Source organism: Eschscholzia californica, unplaced genomic scaffold (assembly GCF_041429995.1).
Source record: "Eschscholzia californica isolate CP2 unplaced genomic scaffold, dmEscCali1.0.p SCAF_5, whole genome shotgun sequence".
NCBI classification, from domain to species: Eukaryota; Viridiplantae; Streptophyta; class Magnoliopsida; order Ranunculales; family Papaveraceae; genus Eschscholzia; species Eschscholzia californica.
The window spans coordinates 50,283,476-50,306,594 of NW_028238472.1; the positions used below are offsets into that span (position 1 = coordinate 50,283,476).

General features: G+C 36.4%; 3 protein-coding genes, 1 long non-coding RNA gene and 1 pseudogene across 8 annotated transcripts in view; 4 read left to right on the plus strand and 1 right to left on the minus strand.

Moving 5' to 3' along the window:
- The window catches only part of LOC147540212 (RNI-like superfamily protein), a 65,418-nt gene extending 63,260 nt beyond the window's left edge, over positions 1-2,158 (plus strand). The window contains exons 12-14 of one of the 2 annotated variants that reach the window (XM_086644780.1): positions 1,203-1,256; positions 1,669-1,746; positions 2,064-2,158. In XM_086644780.1, the coding sequence (XP_086500906.1) occupies positions 1,203-1,256; positions 1,669-1,746; positions 2,064-2,135 (204 nt within the window). In that variant the 3' untranslated portion in view covers positions 2,136-2,158. Of the gene's footprint in view, positions 1-1,202; positions 1,296-1,668; positions 1,747-2,063 lie in introns of those variants that run through there. The other variant, XM_086644784.1, reaches the window with a different exon arrangement.
- A 5,115-nt stretch (positions 2,159-7,273) lies between these two features.
- Positions 7,274-9,696, plus strand: LOC147540222 (putative E3 ubiquitin-protein ligase RHC1A pseudogene; annotated as a pseudogene). Of its 2 annotated transcripts, none has more exons than XR_015225389.1 (2): positions 7,274-7,485; positions 8,315-9,696. The product of XR_015225389.1 is annotated as a putative E3 ubiquitin-protein ligase RHC1A pseudogene, transcript variant X1 (transcript). The 2 variants fall into 2 exon arrangements; XR_015225390.1 differs by having other exon boundaries at positions 7,274-7,426.
- A 1,953-nt stretch (positions 9,697-11,649) lies between these two features.
- On the plus strand, positions 11,650-14,260 carry LOC147540224 (uncharacterized). Its single transcript, XR_015225391.1, has 2 exons — positions 11,650-13,653; positions 13,765-14,260. It is a non-coding gene; the product is annotated as an uncharacterized LOC147540224 (long non-coding RNA).
- On the minus strand, positions 11,650-14,368 carry LOC147540223 (nascent polypeptide-associated complex subunit alpha-like protein 1). Its single transcript, XM_086641091.1, has 4 exons — positions 14,200-14,368; positions 12,660-12,741; positions 12,289-12,419; positions 11,650-12,168 (listed from the first exon to the last, which is right to left on the minus strand). The coding sequence occupies exons 1-4, from the start codon at positions 14,257-14,259 to the stop codon at positions 11,830-11,832; spliced, it is 612 nt and encodes a 203-aa protein (XP_086497217.1). The 5' UTR covers positions 14,260-14,368; the 3' UTR covers positions 11,650-11,829.
- Positions 14,369-17,771: 3,403 nt separating this feature from the next.
- On the plus strand, positions 17,772-21,987 carry LOC147540225 (uncharacterized). Of its 2 annotated transcripts, none has more exons than XM_086640776.1 (2): positions 17,772-18,366; positions 19,661-21,987. In XM_086640776.1, the coding sequence occupies exon 2, from the start codon at positions 19,690-19,692 to the stop codon at positions 21,793-21,795; it is 2,106 nt and encodes a 701-aa protein (XP_086496902.1). In that variant the 5' UTR covers positions 17,772-18,366; positions 19,661-19,689; the 3' UTR covers positions 21,796-21,987. The 2 variants fall into 2 exon arrangements, with proteins under 2 accessions (XP_086496902.1, XP_086496904.1); XM_086640778.1 differs by having other exon boundaries at positions 17,975-18,682; positions 18,926-21,987.
- Positions 21,988-23,119: the final 1,132 nt, after the last annotated feature.

A 23,119-nucleotide genomic window follows, 5' to 3' on the forward strand; every position in this document is an offset into this window, starting at 1 on the left:
CCTTGAACCGAAACAAGATTTGACTTTAACCAAAGATAGTCAAAGCAAATTTACCAAGTCAAAAAAACGTCGGGGCACTTTCAGCGACAATGGGAGGGCACTTTTAAAACTTCTTTCGAGCTTTTCCGCACTAACGGCAACAAAGGTCTCTCTGGTGGTTTTCGAAAACTTTAACAAAACTCTGTTAAATTGCTTGATACATTACCGGGAGGATCTGGCTTCGGAGACATAGTTATTTTTGTCGGGGAGGACAAAAATTTGGGCACAATTGTTTTTCTTTCTCTCAGTTGTTAGCGTGTCTCGAACCCTTGACCTCTAAGTGAAAGACTAACCCTCTTACCACTCTAGTCAAGGGGTGTTGGTTAAATAACTTTTGTTTTACCCAAACCTCCGCCACCACTTCTCCTCTTCAGCTGCTAAACGTTGCCGACATACTCTCATCGATGGGATCCTCAAATTTTCTTTTTTCACATCTTCCTCCAAACCTCCAAACAACACACCTTCGGCCACCACCACCACACACAATTTTTATTCTCTCTCGCCCATCTCTGCTTAGTCTCTCTCTCTCTATCCTCGTCTCCCTCACTCACTTTCTCCCTCTTTCATCTTCCATGGCTTTATCTCTACCTCTTACTCTCCCACGGCGAAGGAGCGAGTTGCCTTAAAAGTGATTTTCATATTCAAACTCCTAATTTGATTTCATATCTTGCAAAAGGTATATGAAAAAGTCAACACTTGGGTAGTTGGATATGAAATCAAAAATTCAAATCTCATCTCCTTATGAGTGATAAAGGAGCTGCAATAAACAATGGCCAATTTTATCAAATACACCACTAAGAGAGGGAGAGAGATTACAAACTTGTAAAGCAAAAGATCCATCTTTAAGCCAAAGAGAATATGAACTACAACAACAAAAGAGTAGAGATTGTAATCTATCTATCTAAGAGGAAACCCCATCACATCTTCTTCTTCAAATAGTTAGTAAATCAAAAGACAACTTTCTTTTCATATATCAATTTTGTTTTATATGTTTGCCTAGAGGTCCTGTCAAGCTTCTGCTCGACCGCGCTTACAACACTTGACGTGAACAGATGTATTGGAATAAAGGTACGTTACTATGTCCCAACATATATAAATATGTGTCTGTGTGTATAATGACCTCCACGAGCGAAGTTCCTAATATTCTTTGGCATTTGTTCCAGAGACGAAGCCGTGATGAACTGCTTCAACTGTTCCCGCATCTGACTTGCTTCAAGGTTCACAGCTAAGACAACACTTCAATTCAGTGAACTGCATTTTCGTTACACCAACTGTGTTAAGTTCTTATATAAACCATACTTGAATACAGAACTTATACTGCATAGGACTAAGTCGACTACATTTTTGTTAGACGCTAGATAGAGTACATCTTACTACAGTCTCGAGTCGCATATCATCCATAGTATGTTTTTGTCGTATTGGATACTCGCAGAAGATACCCGAACTACTCTAGTCAATCACCAGTCTCTTTAGTGTGTATAACGAAAGTTTACGTGTATAACTTGTATAAACTTGGGCGCGTCGTGTTACGACTGGACAGTAAGAATTACAACCTGAGTCTTCTATATTATTCTATGTAATTACTTTTTTGCCGAAAGGCTTACTTTATATTGGAAACTGAAATTGCAGCAGTTGGCAGCAGAGCCAGTCCTCGTCGAAACAAGCTCATCTTTGTTGTTGCACAAACTTTCGGAAGTGAAAAGAAAGGTGAGAAAATGTGATTGCAAACTATCGAAAGTAATCATCATGAGTCGTGTCTGAGTTCTATCTTACGGGATTGGGTTTAACATACAACAGGTGGAAGTATTCATAATGTTAACCTGCTATTGATTTATGTTTTAGATTTTCTGTATAAATATCGACTTGATTGGTTTTTATCAATCAATCAATCTCAAACCATCAATATAGTATTTACTGCGAGGGATGATCACAAAAGCACATCTCGTTTTCTCATAATAAAATGACACAGAATATAACCATCAAGGTCCTTTTGCTAATGTTCTTCGTTTGTAATTGTTTTTCAGTTGCTGATTCGACACGAGGGTCCAACTACATTGCATTGCCAGAATCCATGTTGTATATTTGTAACAGGTTGACCTCCTTGCTTCCCTCATGGGACTCTTCGGCAATGAGATAAGAGTTTCAAATATGACATGAATTAAGATAGAGAACACAAATGGAATTAGGAGGGACTCAGATGGAAGAAAGGGGATGAAACCGCACGAACAGTGCGTTGTAAATGATGCCCGCCCCCCTTCGGGATCATTCCGCACTGAAGAGTCAGAATTATATTGGCATCGTATTTTATTAGTTGGATCTCTAAAAAAAATGTTAATGATTTTTAAAGGTATTTTACTAGCCAACAGTTGGTAGCCCAAGTGGTTCCAAAATGTTGACATAAACTCCAGAAAGTTCTGGAGGTCAATGTCAAATGTAATGATCGTAGTCAATTTCCCCCCAAAAGAAAAATTCCAAACACTAGTGTTGGAACATGCATGTAGAGACCATTCCACACAATCATTAATATGATTGTGTTTCTAAGGAGGAGAGGGGGTGATATTTATTGGGTTTGACATTACTACCAATAGTGTAGAAATTTTAGCGAAACGTTCAGAAGAAAATAACAATGTCGACGATTGAAGAGACAATTCCTGAAAAAATATTCTTCTCTTCTTTCTCCTCGTATTCTCCCCCTCCCCTCTTCCTATTCTTTTCTTTATTTCTTCGAGAGATGAAATCATCATCGTCCCATCATCGGGGATCTGTATTAGACTAATTATTTTCTCCTTTTCTTCCGCACACCACCTTCCGTGAGCATAACTACCCCTTTATCCACCATCACCCATCATCAATGATCGATATTGGACTAATTCTTTTTCTAAAAGTATGTGTGATATATACATATATATATATATATATATATATATATATATATATATATATATATATAACTGTGAATTTGATTCGTAACATTGTTCACTATGCAATTGAGTGAATAGAACTCCAGAACACAACTTATATTATAAAGTACTGCAACAAAATAACTCATAATATAAAGTGATTAGAATATAGAAGTTTTAAAGGCGTTCCCCAATAATTTTGTTGGTGCTCCCGCACCCCTTTGACTTGGTAAATCTAGTTTGACTGCGTTCAGTTACAAGCGCTCCAAAATCGGTGAAGTCGGGACGAATTTTGTGTCCATCGAATTCAAGTCCAATATTCTGAGTAGAGTCGATTGATTTGAGCCGAAACTTACAACAAAATTCGGTCAGAGTTCACCTGTTTAAGTTGTATTCAGTAGTGGCAGTAGAGTTCAACCACAAAACCAGTTCGAACCCGCCGAATTTGGAATCGGTGGACTTGAACGGATTTAATAACCAAATCAACTGGAGTCCACCAATTTTAAGTCCAAGAGAAAAGGGGGAGTGTCAGTTTTGAGATGGGCTAGAATATTGAGGCACCTATAACACTATCGTCTATCGTGAACTCCTCTAAAACTTCCCATTAGATTTTCCTAGCTTCTTAACTAAATAACTAATTTAAGGAAGTAGATAATATCATTCACAAATATCCTAAATTATAAGTATAGTATGTTTAAAGGATTAAACTTTTTCAAATTACATTAAATACTTACAAGCTATATCATTAATATATGAAATATATCTTTTGGGTCTTCAAATATCTTATTCTTTTGTTCGTTTGATCTTCTATAGTTGATACGTTCTAATATCATTCACGTAACTCATTAGTTGCATAAAGTGAGCAAAAGAAATCCTAAAATTTGAACCAAAAAGAGTTCAATACTTTAAACATATACATTTATATGGTCATGTATACGTTTGTTTTTGTTTAAGTCATATCTGAAGTCTAAGTTGAAGTCTGAATGGACTTGAATCAGATTATTAAAATGCTTGATTTTAGCTGATTTAATTTGAGTTAAGTTTTTTTAAAATATAATTGGTGAGTGGTGACCATGATTATATAACATTTTGTTCACTCCTAGATACCCACTTTACAAAGAGCATTGCTTAAAAGTAATTGTAGTCCATTATTTATGGTAAGTTTGTAACTCTTTTGAATCGGATGCTACTATACGCAACTCCAATTTTACGAAAGACAACTGTTAGACAAAAAAAACTAAATAAAACTAATTTATATAGTGTCCTAAATTGCTAACCAGCACCAAAAACAAAAATCAAATACAATCGAATTTCTCTTCCAAGTTATACACAACTCTACAAAAAATTATTAGACAAAAATAACTAAATAAAACTAATTGAATATTTTCCTAAATTGCTAAACCAACACCACAAACAAAAATCAAATATAACCGAATTTTTTCTCCAAAAATCTTGAGATTCAAATTTCTATTACCATAATTAATTGTTCATAAATAAAATTTAATCGAACATCAAGCTAAAAAACTAACCAAATATTAACAAATAACCAAAAAATATTAGATTATAATCTTAAGGTGATCTTTTCATATATGTGAGCAAGACTGAATTCATCACTTTGTGGGTCAATCAGTTGTTCCGTGGATTGGGTGTGGCCGATCCACCTATGAGTTGGTGAGCGTTTTTGTGCAATGTTAAGATTGTATAGAAAAAAAAATAGATTGCGTTATAATTAAATTAGTTATTCTTTTAAAAAAAACTAAAATAGTGTGTTAGAGCCAATTAGTAATCCTTTTTAAAAAGAAATTCTATCTATTTTATATTTATTAGTTCTCGGGTTTCATTTCTAGTAATGTTTTTTTTTGAGATTTTCAATATAATATTTGTTATATAACACTAATAAAACAAATTTTGTTTTTGTTTCATACTTTAACAAAAGAAAAAGTTTTGTCTAGTAAATAATTTTTTGGAGTTAAAATACAGTTGTATTTAGCAATTTAAGTTTCAACAAAATATTTGCTAGATAAAATCAATAAATCAATTTTTGGTGTTGTTTAACAATTTAATAAAAAAAGAACGGTCATGTATAGCAAATAGCTTTGTGGCAATCATGCAGCTTCGTTTAGCATTTGTAATATCATTCACAATGTACAAATAGACCCTAAATCTAACAGTTCAATCAATATAGTTTAGCTTTTTAATTTTGTTTAGTTTTGAATAGTCCAAACTAACATCTCTTGATGTGTCCTTGATCTGTTGATGCATATGTAATGGATACACCACCTAACATTTTATTTCCATAAAACATAAAACTATTAACTTGTAAAAATATTGTAGTTGATTATGTTGGAAAAATTAAATATAAATACATGCAGAATTGGATACATTCAGTCATTTTTTATTAAGTCAAATATTGGAACACTAACAAATATTGGAAGTGTTCTAACTTTGATCTTCTCTGTTACTTGTCGTGTTAATGATGAAGAGAGACGAGCATCATTAGCAATGTGGGTCACCGTTAGTCTCCAACAAGAGACATGTCCAACAGACTACTCACTCTAGCTTATAGATTGTTACCAAAAAATTAAATTAATTAAGATAGAGGATTCCGATATGTATTACTTAGAATACTGGATCGCGAACTCCCTAAAAAAAATACAGAAAGTTAAATACACAGTACACAAGAGTAAAATATCGTATAACATTATTTATAATGAGCCCTCTATATCTGGCTATAGGTCATCTAGTGTGGTGCCTTTAGAAGTTCTGACTTGATTCACAAAGAGAGGTGTCAGTGAGGTTCTTGTGGAATAATAAGTGGAAGAAATCATTTCAACTAACAAGCACCACTTCTAATTAGACCTCAAAACGTGGCTGGTTGGGCATGTTATCTATTCTGATAATGATCACTGGCTCACTGAAGTGACCTAAAAATGTCCACAATGCCCTTATGCACTCATCTCACCAAAGTTATTATTCTAACACCCAAATGCATTCTCATGGGCTGCATTGTTATTATTTTGTGACAGTCGATATTCTCTCTCTAAATTCTGTTCGATAAGGTATATATTCCCAACTGAGATGTACCAAGGATGTATTAGCTCGACAGAATATCATTCTTGTTGTTTTTAAGAGACCAATAAGTGAATGCATTTCAAAATAATCACCCAATTATCTAGTTTTACCTAACGTTCTTCTATCAATTTGTTAGATAGAAGAAATTGTTCGGTAAAACAAATATTACAATTAAAATACTATTAACTTTATACTTTGTAACCATGGGTAATAACAAATTGATGTTTTATGGTTTGATAAAAAGGGAGAGAAAGCGATGGATACCTGAATTTCCTACACAATTATTGCTTGTGCTTATTTTGTAAAGTGATTAGGTTGGAAACAAATGATGGGGTCCCATAAGTAGCCCTAGCTCTGACTCTTACTATTTTTCTGTCTCTCATTTTCTTTTTATAATTTCCTCTAAAAAAAATGTACTGCCAACAAGATGCTTTGTGCTACATCTCTAGTTTCCTCACTCATAAACCTCCTACTCGATTGTTATTTTGTTTGTAAAAATTTGAATTTACCTAACCTAAGTTGTCCTAATACTCTCACTGAGATTAAGTTGTAGGTATTTTGGTCCGGACTCCTTGGATTGTATCTATCTCAAATACTACTTTTTAAGTCCGAGTGATTGTCTAGTACGCCCACCTTGAAGAATATAATCCTTGAAGTATTATTGTGAAAAACAATTTACAATAAATATACGAGAATAGAATATGTTGTATGATCGTTATAAATTTGTTATAACCCATGAACATAAAAACTTGATAACTTGTTTATTTTACATACTCTGTTTTTAGTCTTGTAGACATCTCTTAGAGTAATTACAACCAATGGGATTGACTACATCACAAAGATATACCATTAAAATTAACAAAGAACTCGTCGAAAAATTCATACATCTATCTTGCAATAATTATATAACAAAAATTATTTTGTGGGGACATAACTTTTCTAACTCATTTTCACTTATGGATGTAGTAAATTAAAAAATTTATTGTATCTATGAACACTAGATCGAAACATATTGAATAATTGTGTGTAAATGCATGGTATGAAGTCACAATTATCGTCAAGATTATCGTAACTGATCTAGTCGACTCTCTGTTATTTTAGAGAAATGCACAACCAACTTAGCTAATCAATGAATGTAAATCATACAGTATTTATTTTGTAATTAGTTAGTAATAATTGTTAGAGTATTAGAATTTAAATTATTTTTTGTCTATTTATGTTAATAGTATGAATTCATTAACAGTATAGGATATTTAAATGGTTTCAATTATTTTTCACACTTTTCTCCACGTGTGCTCCTGGAGGAACCAAACCAAACAGTTCATAAAACCGTCCTTCACGAACTCTCCACTCACTCACTCTCTCTCTCTCTCTCTCTCTCTCTCTCTCTCGTACTGAATGCTAGGGTTTCACATGTAAGCATCTTCATCTCAGATCTGGTCTGGTTCTTCTTCTTCTTATTCTCCTCTGTAAAGTTATATCTTAAAACCATCTAAAATGGATTCCATTTCTTTCCTTTTTTTGCTCAGTTTCATTTTTTTGTATGATTGAAGATGCAAATGAAGAAACTTGATTTTGATAATTGAATCAACATTCTGAAATTTTGATACCCAAATTAGTCACTGAAATTTAGAATGAATTCCTAACTGGACTTATACTTAAATTTGTTCCTTCCAATAAGAAATTGGTTTGGATTACATTGATTAAAATTACATTGGTTAGTTAGGGTTTGGTCTGGAATGGCTTAGATTTGATATTAGAGTGTGAGGGTAAGAATTGTTGTAGTGTATTATTGAAAACTGGTTCTCAAATTTTAGAATGTTTGTGGTTTACTTTTACACCCAAAAAATAATCTGATTAGTTTGTAGCTAGTTAGGGTTCGAATGTTTGTTTGATGCAAGTTTTTCGGCATTCTTTTCTGATCTTTTTAGCTTATAATGTGGCTTTCGAACAATCAAAATAGATTTTCTATAATGAACTGAGAGAACCAATACAACTACCCATTTTGAATTTACAATCTTTGCAAACTCAATTACCCGTTTTTGAATAGAATGTCGAAAATGAACTTAGAAGCTGAATTAAGTGAATGTTTGAAGTGTTGCACCTTAATTTTTCATTGATGGAGGTTAATTACTTATGCTATAATTCAAATCCGAACTACCCGTTTCGAATTTACAATCTTTGCAACCAAAAATTCGTAAAATGTCGTGTTTTTGTATCGTTTCCATGTTAGTCAACGAATTTAAGGGGCATGGTTTGTAGAGGTATGAACATATAATGTTGTGACCTATTACTTTTTGCAGATTTGTTCAGCTAAGTTAATAGTCAGAGAAAGAACAAGTGAAGTATTTGTTTCTAACACAAGAGACAAGAAATAATGTCAGGTGGTGGAAATACGCATTGGTGTTACAGATGCAGGTCTCCTGTTCGACTCCGAAGCAGAGACACAGTTTGCCCAAGATGCGATAGTGGTTTCATACAAGAACTCAACGAGATGGAAGGTGTTGTTGCCCCATTAGAATTTGTTGGGCTAGATTCTGATGATGAACGAGACCAAAGGTTTGGGTTAATGGAAGCATTCTCAGCTTTTATGAGACAGCGGTTATCAGGTAGAAACCGAGAGTTTGACATCCGAGGGAGGTCAGGCATGGTTGGTACTGGATCCCCTTGGTTGATTTTCAGTGGGCAGATCCCAGTTCGGATGTCTGAAAATGGAATTCAACTTCTGCTTAATGGAGGTCCTGGAGTTGGACTAAGACGAGCTAGTGTTAACGATTACTTTCTAGGTCCTGGACTTGACGAACTTATTGAACAACTCGGGAGGAATGATCGACAAGGGCCACCACCAGCATCTCGCTCCGCAATCGATGCGATGCCTACTATTAAGATAACACAGAAGCATCTCCGAGTTGATACCCTCTGTCCTGTTTGTACAGATAAGTTCGAACTGGGATCCGAAGCCAGGCAGATGCCATGTAAGCACATATATCATTCTGATTGTATCATCCCATGGCTGATTCAGCACAACTCATGTCCTGTCTGTCGCCACGAACTGCCACCTCAGGGATCCACTACTTCTCATAGAAGTGAGAATCCAAGTCGTATAACTAGGAGCACAAGTTCTGTCAATAGTACCAGTAGGAGACAGAATACCAGTTCGGACAGCCAAGGGAGACGTAATCCATTCTCGTTCCTCTGGCCATTTCGCTCGTCAAATTCAAACTCAAACCCAAACTCCAACACGTACTCAAGCTCGAATTCATATTCAACCTCACAGTCTCATTCGAACTCAAGTTACAGTGAATCAGGTGGGAGTGGCTCATCTACTATTTACGAAGAGGATCCTTACCATCAAATGAGTTATTCTGGATGGCCATTTGATTAAATAAAGTCACCGTATTTAGAACCTCGTGTCATTTTCCATCTATTTGTACTCTGCTGTCATAAAAAACTCGTTCAAATCTCCGATATTAGTCTAAGAATCTTGGTTATTGGAGTTTATGTGGTCTAATGCGTCGTTGTCTGGCAGATTGCAACAGCTTTGTGTGCAAGGTAAATATAAGGTGTCTTTTGTACCCATCTTCTTTTTATATCTAAATTTTTGCTTCATCATCTAGTTTGCTCTTGCCCATGGGGATCACAAATCAATCTATGAAAAGTATTTCGATGTTTGTGTTGTTTGGTAGTCGCGAATAGTTTTTTCTTTACTCTTGTGTATTATGTTGCAATTTTGTGCTCACAACCTGTTCAAACTTCAAATCGAAGCAGCAAAGAAAAGGTTAACAATGAATATGGTCTTGCATCAAGCAGAGCCCCTCAGGTATTTGTCTAACTTCCTAACGTCTCTATTGCTCTAACGCCAAGTAGTTGGGATAAGCCCTATAGCTTGTGGATTAGATAGGGATCGGGAGTAGTACGAGAAAAATCCCATGCCAAACCATTAGTTGTTATGAAACTTAAAGCAATTATTATATGAACTATTAAGAGTCCATTAGAACTCTGCCAAGTTACTCGACCCAGATCTTGGACATCACGGATCAGCTCCTATTCAAGCCCAATCGGATAGGCATTCTCTCAATGCCTATAATTTAGTTGTTACTTAATGATAAATTACAGTATGGCAATAGTTGATTCTTTTGTTTGGGGAATCTTGTCTGCTAAATCGTGTTCTCTTGACAGTATATTTGTTGTTTAGGGCATAACAGATAGTGTTCAATCTTTGTGTAGTTTGAATATTTTGATGAGAGAAGTTTGGGGAAGAACATGTATTCTGCTGTACTTGTCTGCATAAGCATGTGGGTAGGTTGTACTTTTCTTATCCAAATCATGAATGATTGAGGAAGAAACTCCCTAATAATCCAAGAATCTCTTTCATTATAATTTTTGATAATGTGAATTGTGTAGTTGTTTAATATGTCAAATTAACAACATCACAAACAGTATAAGTTTTGTTTCTTCGAAAGAATTTCTTGACTTGCAACCTAATAAGTTGAAATCGAGTAATCGACTCATTTCCTTTGTCTTTTAATCTGAATAAATGGTAACTAACAAATGAAGTGGCCTGCCAATCTGTTCTTTTTCTTACCCTTCAATTATTTTCACAATCAATAGGTCATGATGCAGTAGCTTGTAGTTTTCCCATCGAGTGATTCTCCAAATCTGTAATTTTCTCAGTCAATGATTGGGCTCTACTCTCACAACCCTGAAGTGACAAAAGATCCGAAGTAGCAATATTCGAATATGATGAGTAAACTTTTGAGCGCAGTTTCTGAATTCTTAGAAGGAGCCTTATTCCCCGTTAGATGAAGTAGTTCTTGACGCTCCTGTGGAGCCCAGGGCCACCAGTCTTCCCAATCCGGCTGTTGTGCCACATGCAGTGGACCCACAGGCAGAAATTCCCCGTAAGGAGGAAGCCCCAAGGAGCCGAGCAGGGGGAACTCTCGGGGAACAACTGAGGTAACAGAATATGGAGGAGTTACATCACCAGTTCCCGCAGGCGGCGCAACCACTCCTTGTTAGACTTAGTATTCCAACATACGACCCAGAGGATGTAAGAAGGGACTTATTCATTGGGGAGAACTGGAATCACCACAGGACCAAAAAAGCTATACAACATTGGGGAGAATTGGAATCACCACAGCACCAAGAAAGCTATACATTCGCTTAACTAGGAGTTTCCGCGTTTGTTCATCCGGACTTGGGAGGGATTTCGTCAGCAATGATCAAGGAGGATTGGCCTGGTGGGGCGGAAGGCAAGTCAATCCTTCTTTTCCCTGTATGCTCCTCCACAAGCAAGGAGTGCAAGGCAAGCAGAGCGAAAAAAAAGAGCAAGGGGATTTTCTATATTTTCCATCTCCCGAGGGTAAGGGGGACAGATCTACGAAAGATAGTTATCTTAGATTTTGGACAAGGAAAGGGGATTTATCTCGTCTTACAGTAGGGAAGGACTCACTTTTGGACAAGGAAAGAGGTCATTAAAGGACATGAAAAATACCAAAAAAGTATGGCAAGGGATTCCATTAAAGTTGGATGCCAACGTTTTCTTGGCTGCTACCGTTCTAGTTCAAGATGACATGCTTCTGTTCAAAGCAACCTTCTATCAATACTGTCATTTGCCCTAGAGTAGGCAAGCTGGAGAGACAAAAAGTAATAGTGACTTGACTTCAGAAAACCATGAAAAGGTACAACTCTCCATGTTCTTACAACATGAGAAACCACAGACATTAGAAATCCAGAACAAAGAAAGAACGCAAATTTATGAAGGGTTCTGATTCTCAACTAGTGCATTCTACCAAAACCATAAATAAAGACCATCATCCTAATTTGTTAACTCCATGATAGCAGAAACAATATCACCATCAGCTGTCTTGAGTGCCTTGACGGCCTTTGATCTCGAAACTCCAGCCTGTGTCATTACCAACTCAACGTCCTTGGCCTCAACTCCTGTATCATCCACATCTTCATCGTCTTGAACTTCGGCTGATGTTTCTGGTTTCGAGATTACATGGCTCAAGTCAGGTGGAGGAGCCTTAAACTGCTCTGCCGCTTGTGTCTGCAATTGCGAACTCAAGTCTTCAATCTTGGCTTCCCCGAATATAACGTATGTCTCGGAAGTTGGGCTCTTGAAGACATCTGGCTTCGAGATCACAAACAAAATCTGAAACATATTGTAAATGCTGTTACTTGATAAAGATTCATATCACCCTTTATTTTCACGCAAGAAATAATGAGGTTCGTCACTGAAATATGACTATGGAGTTTAGGGAATAAAATATACGTTCTTGCTTTTTTTTACTGTAACACGGCTGACACCAGTAATTGGTTTCATTCCTAGCTTCAGCATAGCTTTCCTGCTTTTCTTTTCACTTCTGCTTTGCTTTGATCTACTTCCATCTCCCTCGATTTGACCTATAGACAGAATTGGAGATTCAAATAGTTCAAGATATTTATAAGAAACACAAGAGCTCATTATATAAGCTACTTATCCAAAGGCTGCGATTTAGCAATGTTGAGAGAAGAGTTATATTCAACATTATAAGTATAACAACACAGAAATATATATAGGTGACAATGTTGAAATGACCAAAGGGAATCCTTGGTTAATATTCACATTAATCACGGGACAAGATGAAAGGGTGGACTATTTACCTTCCGCTTCATCATCATCCTTGTCATCATCGTCGTCTTCATCATCATCATCCTCTTCATCTTCAACAACAGGCTCATCAGGCTGCAATAGATCTCGGAATTTATATAATGGCAGACCGAAGGAAAAACAAAAACCGCAAAAAACGTGACAACATAAATTAAAATTATCAACTTGTCAGTAGCTTCCTGATGTTTGAGATACATTCAGATTATGCTTTGGGAAAGTAATGATCAGAAGATGGAGTGAACTAGTCTAGATGTGCAACACCAAGCTGTTGATCAGTACTTCACCAAGTATTGATTGTTAGTTATAGGCTTCATAAAACCTAACAATCCATTCAGCATTATAATCCACAATGAAAAAAATGACTTCGAGATGTTGACAGTCCGGAAAAGACTATGCTTACAGAAATTCATTCTGTAGTGAAAAAGTGGCTCTCAAAACCCTAAACCAAACAACTAGTCAAAACATGGAGAAGTTGAGAGCAGCCCTTCTGCCTTCATAACTCGGGGATTAGGCCCCGCTCGGCCTCAACATTAGTCGATCCTAAGTCGAACCCACAAGCTAGTTGTATGTTTGAAACTATGAGTTGTCGGTGTTCAATTTGAGATATTGGACAATGTTTAAAAGGCGCATAAGATGTGCAGCAATGCACACGTTTCGAGGCAACATATGTGTACCGCATCATTCCTTGACACCTCAGCAACATTCAGTCATCCATTTAAGTTACAAGTCAGTGAAACAAGTCCTGATGTCTTCTTCTAAGACAAGTGGCGACTTTGTTGTTCTTTGCTCACACTCTCTCTATCTTTAAATTAATATACTTTTAATAAAATAATATACTATTAGTACAATAAAATATACGAATTTGCAGCTACGCCTCTTCACCACCTCCAAGCGCTGTCATTGGAACAGCGTCAATGTGGAAAAACGCTTTTTTGTAACATTGTATAAGGTTATATGTACAAACACAGTCACACACATAATATTTAGGTATAACTCAACTCAAAATTGGTCGGGACAACGTTCGACTTCGTTCCAATTAAGCTCTAGTACCCCTAAGACCCTAAAATATTGCTCTAAAATAACTTATATTTTATCTAGCTAAATTCAAACATATAACTTAGATTCAGGACAACCCATAGTTCAAAGAAGTTATCACTAGACGAAATGAACTATCTTTTAGTTTTTGAGGAGATGAAATGAACTCTAGGGTTACAAAACCAACAAAAATATCCATTAATACCAACCCTAGTTAATATCAAATATAACAAGGGATCCTTCAAAAAAAGAAGCTAAGCACAAAATCTACAAATAAAGGCGAAACTCTGATACAAACAGGATAGGAAGAAGAAAATATTTAATCCGATCTAAAGATATAACCCAAAGAAATCAAATCGTTAGATACCCAAATGAAGAACTTAACTATTCATATAAGTCTAAATCATCAGAAATTTTGAGGAAAAACAACTAAAGGTTCAATTTTTTTTACCAAGTAAATCAAATCATTAGATACCCAAATGTGTAAAAGAAGCTTACGTTAATCTTTTGTTGTTCGAGGTGAGCAGCTAAGAGTTCTTCTTGAGTTTGAGCAGTCATGGTGTTGAGTGATTTAGAATAAGAGACTGGTACAGAGCAGAGAGAGCGGAAAAAACCCTAAAAATCAAGATTGAGAAATCAGTGACGATGCGGCGGTTTTTATAGTAATTTAACTAAAATGACGAAATTGACCACTATTCTTAATTAAATGACAAATAAGTCTAAAATGTTCTTGTGTGGTTGTACTGGTGGCGGCAACAAGAGAAGGGGCTCTCCAACCGTTTTTTTCATATCTCACTTTTTCCTCCTGCTAAGGGTCTTCCCTTCGCCGGATCCCTCTTTCCTTTAGTAGTATGTTATTCTTTCTTTTGATAGTTTGCGTGAGAAAGACGAAGAAGAAAAGTTCCTCTAACGATCAACGACCCCGTAGACGAACAAAACCTAAATTCCACCAATGAAATCGAGGAAATCGTCGAATCCTTCTTGTGTTGCGTCCGCCTGTAAGTATTTCTTCTGAAAAGGGGATAAATACTCGTCTTATGTGGAAGTTTTAGGGTTTGAATGCTAGTTCTGGTGCATCATATTTTTTCTTTTCTTGTCATATGGTTCTGCGTGAGATTTTGGTTAGACGCAAAATACCTTTTGTCGAATTGGATAGTCTATCTTCTTGCTTAACAGAGAAAAAGTAAAGTAGAACTAGAGAGAGAGAGAAACCTTCACTACCATACACATACATGCATACCCAAGATTCAATCTTGCTTTATTTCTTGTTTCATTTACACCCATTCTAAAGATATTTTTCCTACTTATACCAATTACCCAATCAAACGAACGATATCTTAGGGTGTGTTTGATATCTCCCATTTCAATGGAAATAAAAGAATTTCCATGGAAATAGGTATTTCCACTGTTTGATACGAATTGTAATTCCATGACTTTAATTCCCTAGGGAATATATTTCCATGAAATAGTCCACTTTTAATTCCTTGCTCCCCCCTCGGAATTAGTTTCCGTGGAAAGTCAAAAATCAAAATAAAAATATTTTAATATGTTCGGATACTTGAAACCTAATATTTATCTCCATATATGTTCAAAATAATTATTTACCATAAAATTTAACAAAATAAATTTTTACTTATACATTGGGCAAATGACATTTTTGTCCTTCTTACCAAATGACATGTTTACAAAGTTGTCAAAATGACCTTTTGGATTTTTATAGCCAAAATTACATTCTTACCTTTTTATAATATCAGAATGACATTTTACCCTTATGTTGTCAAAATGACATTTTTACCCTCGTATAATATCAAAATGACATTTTTACCCTTAAATTAGTAAAGTGACACAAGGTTAAATAATTTTACAACATAGGGGTGGAAATATAATTTTGAAAACATAAGAGTGAAAATGTAATTTAGACAACATAAGGATGAAAATGTACTATTCGCAAAAGTAAAAATATCATTTAAACTACATAAAGAGTAAATAAAAACTCTTAATTGAATATTATATCCGTAGAAGTTAGTTGTCAACCAAATAACAGTGTTCGTAATTTCACGGAATAATAAATGACTACCAAACGAAAGAACTCTTGTTTCCACGGAGTAAATTCCGTGGAAGACTTTCCATGGAACTCTTGTATTTCCATGGAATTGTTTCCCTGATATCAAACACAACTTTAATTATGATTCAAAGGATTTTATTTGGTTAAATCAAACTATGGGTCAATATAATCTTTCTTAAGTCTCGCGCAGGGAAGAAAATTTTGAATCATCAAATGGTTTAACTTCTCTGGTTTTGATTGATTGACCAATTTAAACAAGATGAAGAAGAAGATAAAAATGAAGATGAAGATAGAGATGGGTTACTGTGTGTGGTTTGTTTGTGTGAGTTAAGATATGGGGCAGTGGGTGGTTGCATTGACGGCGGTTCCCCTGTGGTGGTGGTTCTCCGACGATGGGGACGGTTCTCCGGTGATGAAAACGGTTTTTCTAGTGACGGCGACGACTTTCCGGTGAAGACTACGGTGGTTATTTTAGTATTAGTTATTATATTAATATTTCTTTTTGTCGACCTTTAGGATCTTTTCATTCGCGACCTTTAGGGTCTTCTCATTCACGACCTTTAGGGTCATTTTATTGAGTCTGTGTCTAGTCCCATTTCTTTCTCTTCATGAGGCACTTTGCATTTAAAAGTATGTAACTCTCATGAAGTTTTCAAATGAGATAAATAAGAATGATGTGTCATCCATATAAACAATGTGATTTTGTCACTTATTAATGGAAATGGTTCCCTTGGCTTAAAAAAAAGAAAAAAAAAAACTAGAGAAGGGTTAGTTCCATTCGGTCCCCATGTTATGATCGACTCACCAAATTGGCCCCGTATTTTGACCAGATACCAAATTGGTCCCCCAACCAAAATTCCGATTTTACCTTTAGGTTAGGATTTTATTATTCCGTTTTTGTCCTTTATATTAGAATAATTTCTCTCCTTATCTCATTCGTATGGAATGATTTGTCAAGAAGGATGGGTCCGTCCGCTATATGTTAGTGAGGCACTCTATCTATCTAAGATTGAAAAACAATGCATGGATTCACCGAGAAATAATATTAGAAGAAGAATTTAGAGTGTAAAATGTGATCTTTTTGTTTTACGGGCTACCTAAGTAATTAATGGGCGTATTTAGTATTATTGTAATTACTCTCCCCGTGTTTTCAAACTTCTAAACCTAGTAAAACTTTGGTTCTAAAAATCTTGTAAAATCATATACAATGTCAATGAGTGTTTCAGTTCCAATATTACATGGGCGACTACCATCTTTATATTATATTATGCCCAAAGAATAACTCGATCTGCATGCAGGGGCTCGGCTGAGTTGGTGCTTATCTTCATGTCCAATACGTGACGTTAGTTGTATTTGCAAAAAATGTTTTTTTGTTCTTTTTAAGATAATCAAAACAAAATAATAGAGTTTTCTTTCAGAAAGAAGGTGAATCTTTTACGAGGCGACGTGCATGTGGGGGGTTTTATGTCTATGCATCGGTCTTTGTGCACATCTGAATCTTCTTGTCTAAATGCTCTTTCGTAGTCAAGCAAGTAAGGATAATACAACCAACCAAGCAACCAATATATCAGACAGCTAAACACAATTCTTATTTAAAAGTTTGTTGGAGATGTCTGCAAATTGATCTCTAGAAAAAACAATCCAATTACCTAAGCGTCCATTTTTCACTCTGTCATGAACAATCTAGTAGTTTCCGTGAATGTAATCTGACCATGAAATACCATATCTTTGTTTAGGTTATACATACAGTCTAACACCAATTATAAACACACACACACACGAGAGAAATCAAAGCATGGCTCAACAATGATATAAATGGAAAGACCTAATCCAGCTTCGTTGCATGATTTGAATCTGTACGATCGTCTTTGAACACACGTAGTACCACTTCATCTAACCATATTTAGTTATCTTAACATTGTCGTATCAAATCACCATATCTTAAAGATTCTAATAAATCTCTCTTTTCTATAAAAAGCTTCAAACAAACTATTTTCGAACCAGAACTACACAATTCAACCTCTTCGTTGAACAAATTCGAATCTGAATAGTTCGACTTCAACAAGACTGTCCGAGGGAAACAATCCAAACTTTCTTAAATAATGATTTGTCTAACTAGGCAGCAAAGTTAGCATTTGCCTTTTTCTAATTGTGACATCACATCACTTAACAAGTATAAGATGGATTGAATCAACTAGATTTTCTTTCATGAAAGAATCAACTAGATAAGAGTTGAACACTATCAAAGTAAAATCTAGGTCACATTTTATAGCATTTGGGTATATGATAAAACCTATGGTGGACCCACCGTCTGAAATCCGGAACGCATAACCCTAAGAATTAGGAACACAGACATATAAATTCTAGAGAGAGAGAGAGAGAGAGAGAGAGAGAGAGATTCAGAGCTACCGGAGGAAAACATTTTAGAGAGAGAAAGTGGAGAGGAAGTAGAGAGTTCATCAAACCCTAATAATTGGGTTGGTTTAAATTCTATTAAATCGATCGTCTAAGTCAAAATCGATTAATCATTTGACCGTTCGATTCTTCCGTGAGGTTTTCATTTCATCATCGAACTTCTTCATCTTCGTCTCCTAATTCTGGTTCGTTTGCTAAATTCCGCTTCTCTTAAATCCTGACTTTGCTTACTATTATGTTGATTGATTAGGGTTTGGAGTTCATTTCCAGAATTTAGGGTTCTTGTGGCGGATTGAATTGTGAATCCTACTTTTGTTTTTTGCAATTACATCTGTGTTGTTTATATCTAGTTCTTTGATATATTTGCTAGTGCATTTACTGAACTTTTGGATGATAATTTGCTGTGAATCAGAATGACTAGGTTAAAGTTGATTTGTTGTGCTCATATTCTGTGGTTATGAATGTTTTGTTGAATTGGTAGGAGGAATGTTCTTGGAAAAAGCATTGAAATGAATACTGCAACTATGAATTGTTAAAGTACATCAGCCCAATTCTTGTAGAACACTGGCTAACAAGGAAAGGGATTGACCAAGACTCATCCAGCTAATGCTAATACTACCTCCCTTCAACCCCGGAGCTAGTGTTACTCAATATTCCCCCTTCAAGCAGGGCCAAGGCTACGAAATCCCTAACTCGTTACCATCTTTGAAACACCAGCTCAGAGCCTCAAATACCATGTTAAAGCAAAAACCGACTTACAAGGATAGGATTGGCCTAGACTTTTTGTACTTTGCAAAGTTTATTACAAGTCAAGACGATGTGGGATGATGCTAATACCTCCACTCAACACTAGGGGTGGTCTAAGGCTATGAAGTCCCTACCCATCTCTGGAACACTATCTCTGATACCATGTTAAATGCCACTGGACCTAACTTTCCTTGAAAACCAGCTTACAGTGAAAAGATTGCCCAAGGCTTATGGTTTTGCAAGTTTTAGTGTCCAGACAATGTGGGATAATGCTACTATGAATGAGCAAAAATGTTTAGCACATATTGTAGAAGATATTGTTCTGAAACTAGGATGCCATATATCTGTATGAAGTCCATTGCCAATATATCTTGATGAGATAAATGCCATTTTGTGTTGCTCGTCTAAGATTGACAAGTCAGGTTAATATGCCTAAAACAAGTTTACAGAGCGCATATCTTAACTTGATCTTGGGGGATTTATCATTATTTAAAAATACTTTGCCCTGTCATTTAATGTGTAGCTCGAAATGTAATATTGCTGATCACAATATCCATGTGTAGCGGATTTCAAATCTTGAGTACAGTTGTTCTGTTTCGTGATTTTTGTAACAATTTGTGGTCCATTTTTTCAATTGCAAATCCAGTAATATAAGGAGAGTCTATTCTGTGTGTATATGTACTGGAAAAAGTGATGCACATCTTAGAGGAACAGTCGTTGCTTTTGTGGCAGGTATATCTCAGCTTTGGAATTTGAGAAAAATGTCTTCAGCATCTAAATTGAAGGATAATAATAAGTCCTTTACAAAGGTCAGCAAGGAGCATCAGAAGGTTCCCTCCAAGTCTTCTGCATCCAGTAGCACTGGGGGCATTCCAGCAAATGGATATAATCCACTTCAGGGAACGTTTCACTCCCTTGAGACATCTTCAGCTAACTCTTCACCTCCCAAAGAAAATGCAAGGTTTCAAAATTTAGACAAGACACATGAGAATCCTGGCAGCTCATCTAAGACTTCCGTAGAGTATGATTCAGTTTCCAACAATGGAAGTTGTTCTGGAGAGTCAGAAGATCATAAGGATAAGACCTCTAGTGTTCAGAAGGAGGCAATACCTGGTTCTGATAATGACAAACGTGAGAAGATTCGGCAGAAAAATGAGAAGAAGCATCAGCGTCAGAGGGAAAAGCGAGCACAGGAATTGCACGAGAAGTGCATTGGCTACCTCATGTCTAGAAAACTAGAAGCATTGACTGACCAGCTTGTCGCGATGGGTTTCTCATCTGAGAGAGCAACAATGGCTCTCATAATAAATGAAGGTAGGGTGGAGCCATCAGTTACTTGGTTATTTGAAGCAGGTGAAGAAGCAACTGAACTCAATGATTTTAACTCTGGGGATGGTGGTAACCTGAAACTTGATATAGCTGAAGAGCAACGGCGGATGGCAGCTTTTGCAGCAAGGTATAAATGTTCAATGCAGGAGATAGAGAGAGTTGTTGTAGCTTGTGAAGGTGATCTGGATAGAACGGCAAATACCTTAAGTGCAAGTAAGAAGGAAGCAGATGCTCCTTTGCCAGCACAAACTGGCCATCCTTCGGTTGTCAATGATGGTAAACCAGCAGAAACTATAAAGCAAAACCAGGTTACACAATCAAAGGTCACTGCTTCAGTTACACCACAGCGGGAAGACGAAAGAAATCTCACTTACCCGAAGCCAAAATATCGAACGGGAACAATTCAAGAATATGTTCCTAAAAAAATGCAGCCTCCGACAATCACACAGCCAAAGTCGGAATTGGCGAGGCCAATGGGTGCATCACCAATGGCAGAGAAGAGTCGGTCCAATGTTGGCTCAAGCTCTTCTGTTCCTTATTCTTTGGCATCACCATTGCAGGTTGCACCTCCTCCTCCCATGTCCAACGTTCGATATGTTGCTGTTGGTGGTGAGGCTCAGAATAGTCAAACTGAAACCTCAAAGCAGAATAGACAACCAGTGATTATTCAGGGGCCACAGTCAATTAATTCAAATCAGAACTCTTCCCTAGATCCCAGGGTTAGTGTCTCTTCTCGAGGAACATCCAATAAATACCCTGGCCCAATCGTCGGAACAGCCAAAATGTTTCCAGATAATAGTATGAGAGGAACCGTGCCAACTTACCTGGATAGTAATGCAGGAGCAACCAAATCATACCCATATAACATTAGATCTACTGAAGCCTTGAATTTAAACAGTACAGTGAATGTGATTCCTTCCAGCAGTTCTACTAGTCATCAAATTTACAATCACCAGCCTAGTTATCAACCAGTGTCAAGCTCATCGGTGGATTACTATTCTCGAGCAGCAGCAGCAGGCAGTAAGGACGATGGTTCATGGAGAAGCTTAACCGGGACATTGCAGTCTCCTTCACATCTTGTAGACCCATCACCTGTAGGTGTCTATCTGGGTAGCAAAGGACCTGGGCCATCATCCTTTACTACTTTCGAGGCTAATTGGGTGGCTGGACCGGGCTTAATACCACCTTCCGATTATTCACACATTGATTGGACTGTGGGAAAAATTATTTACCCAAAACAGCCTAATGAACATCACTCATCTTCTTTTGTTAGTGGTGACAGGGGTTATGACATGCAGTGGTCGGGGACTTCAATAGACCACCCAAGGCCAATGGCAAGATCGGCGAAACCAAATGTTTCAAGTTCTGTAGGTGGCGATGATATACCGGAGAAGAAAATGACATCATCTTTGTCGTCGTCATCAGAGACTGCACCAACAGTGGCTTCTTCTTCTTCGTCGGAAGAGTGGACTTCGCCATTTGGAGGAAGGGATTTATTTAGCATAACCAGACAGATTGTGACATCTCCCTCTCTGTAAGAGGAAGATGAAACTGTCTATTTTTGTTCTTTTTGAAAGTGTTAAAGGATAGGAGAAGAAAGAAAGACCAAAAAATTAAAAATAAAGAAATGGGATTGGGGTTACTGATGTTGTCATTGAAACTTTGTTGTTTGTGGAACTAATGTTATGCTCTGTTCAATGTTAATGGGTATGTTCTCTTTGGCTTTGAAATAATTGCTCTTTTATCATCAAGTTATTGCTGTGATCTTCTTCCTGGCTAAGCCACATCTCTTTCTTTTTTTTTTGTTGAAAGTTAAACCACATTTCTTGGTAGGGTCTTATTTACATCGACGGTAACTTGCTTGCCTAATTGACGGTCTGGACAATAGAATAAAAGGGGAGAGATGAATTTGGGGTCAATATAGATATCTTCTTCTTGTGTTTCTTCTCTTATTATCATAAGAAGGGCACTCAAACCTTACCATCCCAGCAGTATTGGACGGAGGAGATCAAATTCCTTGGAGCATTAGATCGACGTTCATGGATATACTCGGACAACTAGCAACCTTTCAGATTTGGAGGGTGGTGTGGCCCATCCACGACCCTGGGCGGCATCTGAACTTTCTAATTAATGTATCTTGTATTCTCTTTCAATCCTCCTCCGTGGTTGGATTGTTAGCTTTAACAACTTCCACTGTAATCTCGTTTTGCCTTTTGGCAATTAATTCAAAGGTTGTTCTCCAAAAAAAAGTGGAAGTTTTCTTTTTTGGGAATTTGATTTCGATGTACGATAGTAATTACAATGACGTTGATACATCAAAGATGTGATAAGCACGATAACTGTCTAATCAAACAAGAACGGACCTAAAGTCCAACTAAACTATGGCCTAAAACCCATCTACATTATTTATGCCCTCATAACCCCAAGTTCAATAATCCAGAAATTCCACCTTCTCTGGAGATCGAATCCGGGACCTCCAAGAACCTTTAGAGTATTTCTCAACACTTTAACCACTGGGGCAAACAAGTGTTGACTTAAGTGAAAGTTGAAAGTAATTTGGGAAAAACATAACATTTTATTTTCTCCATCTCTTTCAATCTCTAAAAACATCAAGGTTCTCAGTTTTTTCTCTCTTTAAAAGTTTTATTTCTTCTTTTTTATACACTAAAGATCTTCTTCATCATTCTTATTTTGTTTCACATTTAATCTTCTCCATCTCTTTTAATCTCTAAAAACATCAAAATTTTCAGTTCTTTCTCTCTCTAAAAGTTTTATTTTCTTTTTGAAAGATTGTCGTCATCTCTCTTTACAAATCTTCCAAAATCGATTGTATTACTGCCTTCTCTATATTTTTTGAGAGAT

Bases quoted from the DNA above. Each gene is read 5' to 3' on its own strand.
- LOC147540223 (XM_086641091.1), bottom strand. From the start codon at position 14,259: ATGACTGCTCAAACTCAAGAAGAACTCTTAGCTGCTCACCTCGAACAA. The intron at 12,742-14,199 runs GTAAGCTTCTTT...GATCTATTGCAG, and splicing joins TCGAACAACAAAAGATTAAC to CCTGATGAGCCTGTTGTTGA. The intron at 12,169-12,288 runs GTATATTTTATT...AATATGTTTCAG, and splicing joins CAGTAAAAAAAAGCAAGAAC to ATTTTGTTTGTGATCTCGAA.
- LOC147540225 (XM_086640776.1), top strand. From the start codon at position 19,690: ATGTCTTCAGCATCTAAATTGAAGGATAATAATAAGTCCTTTACAAAG.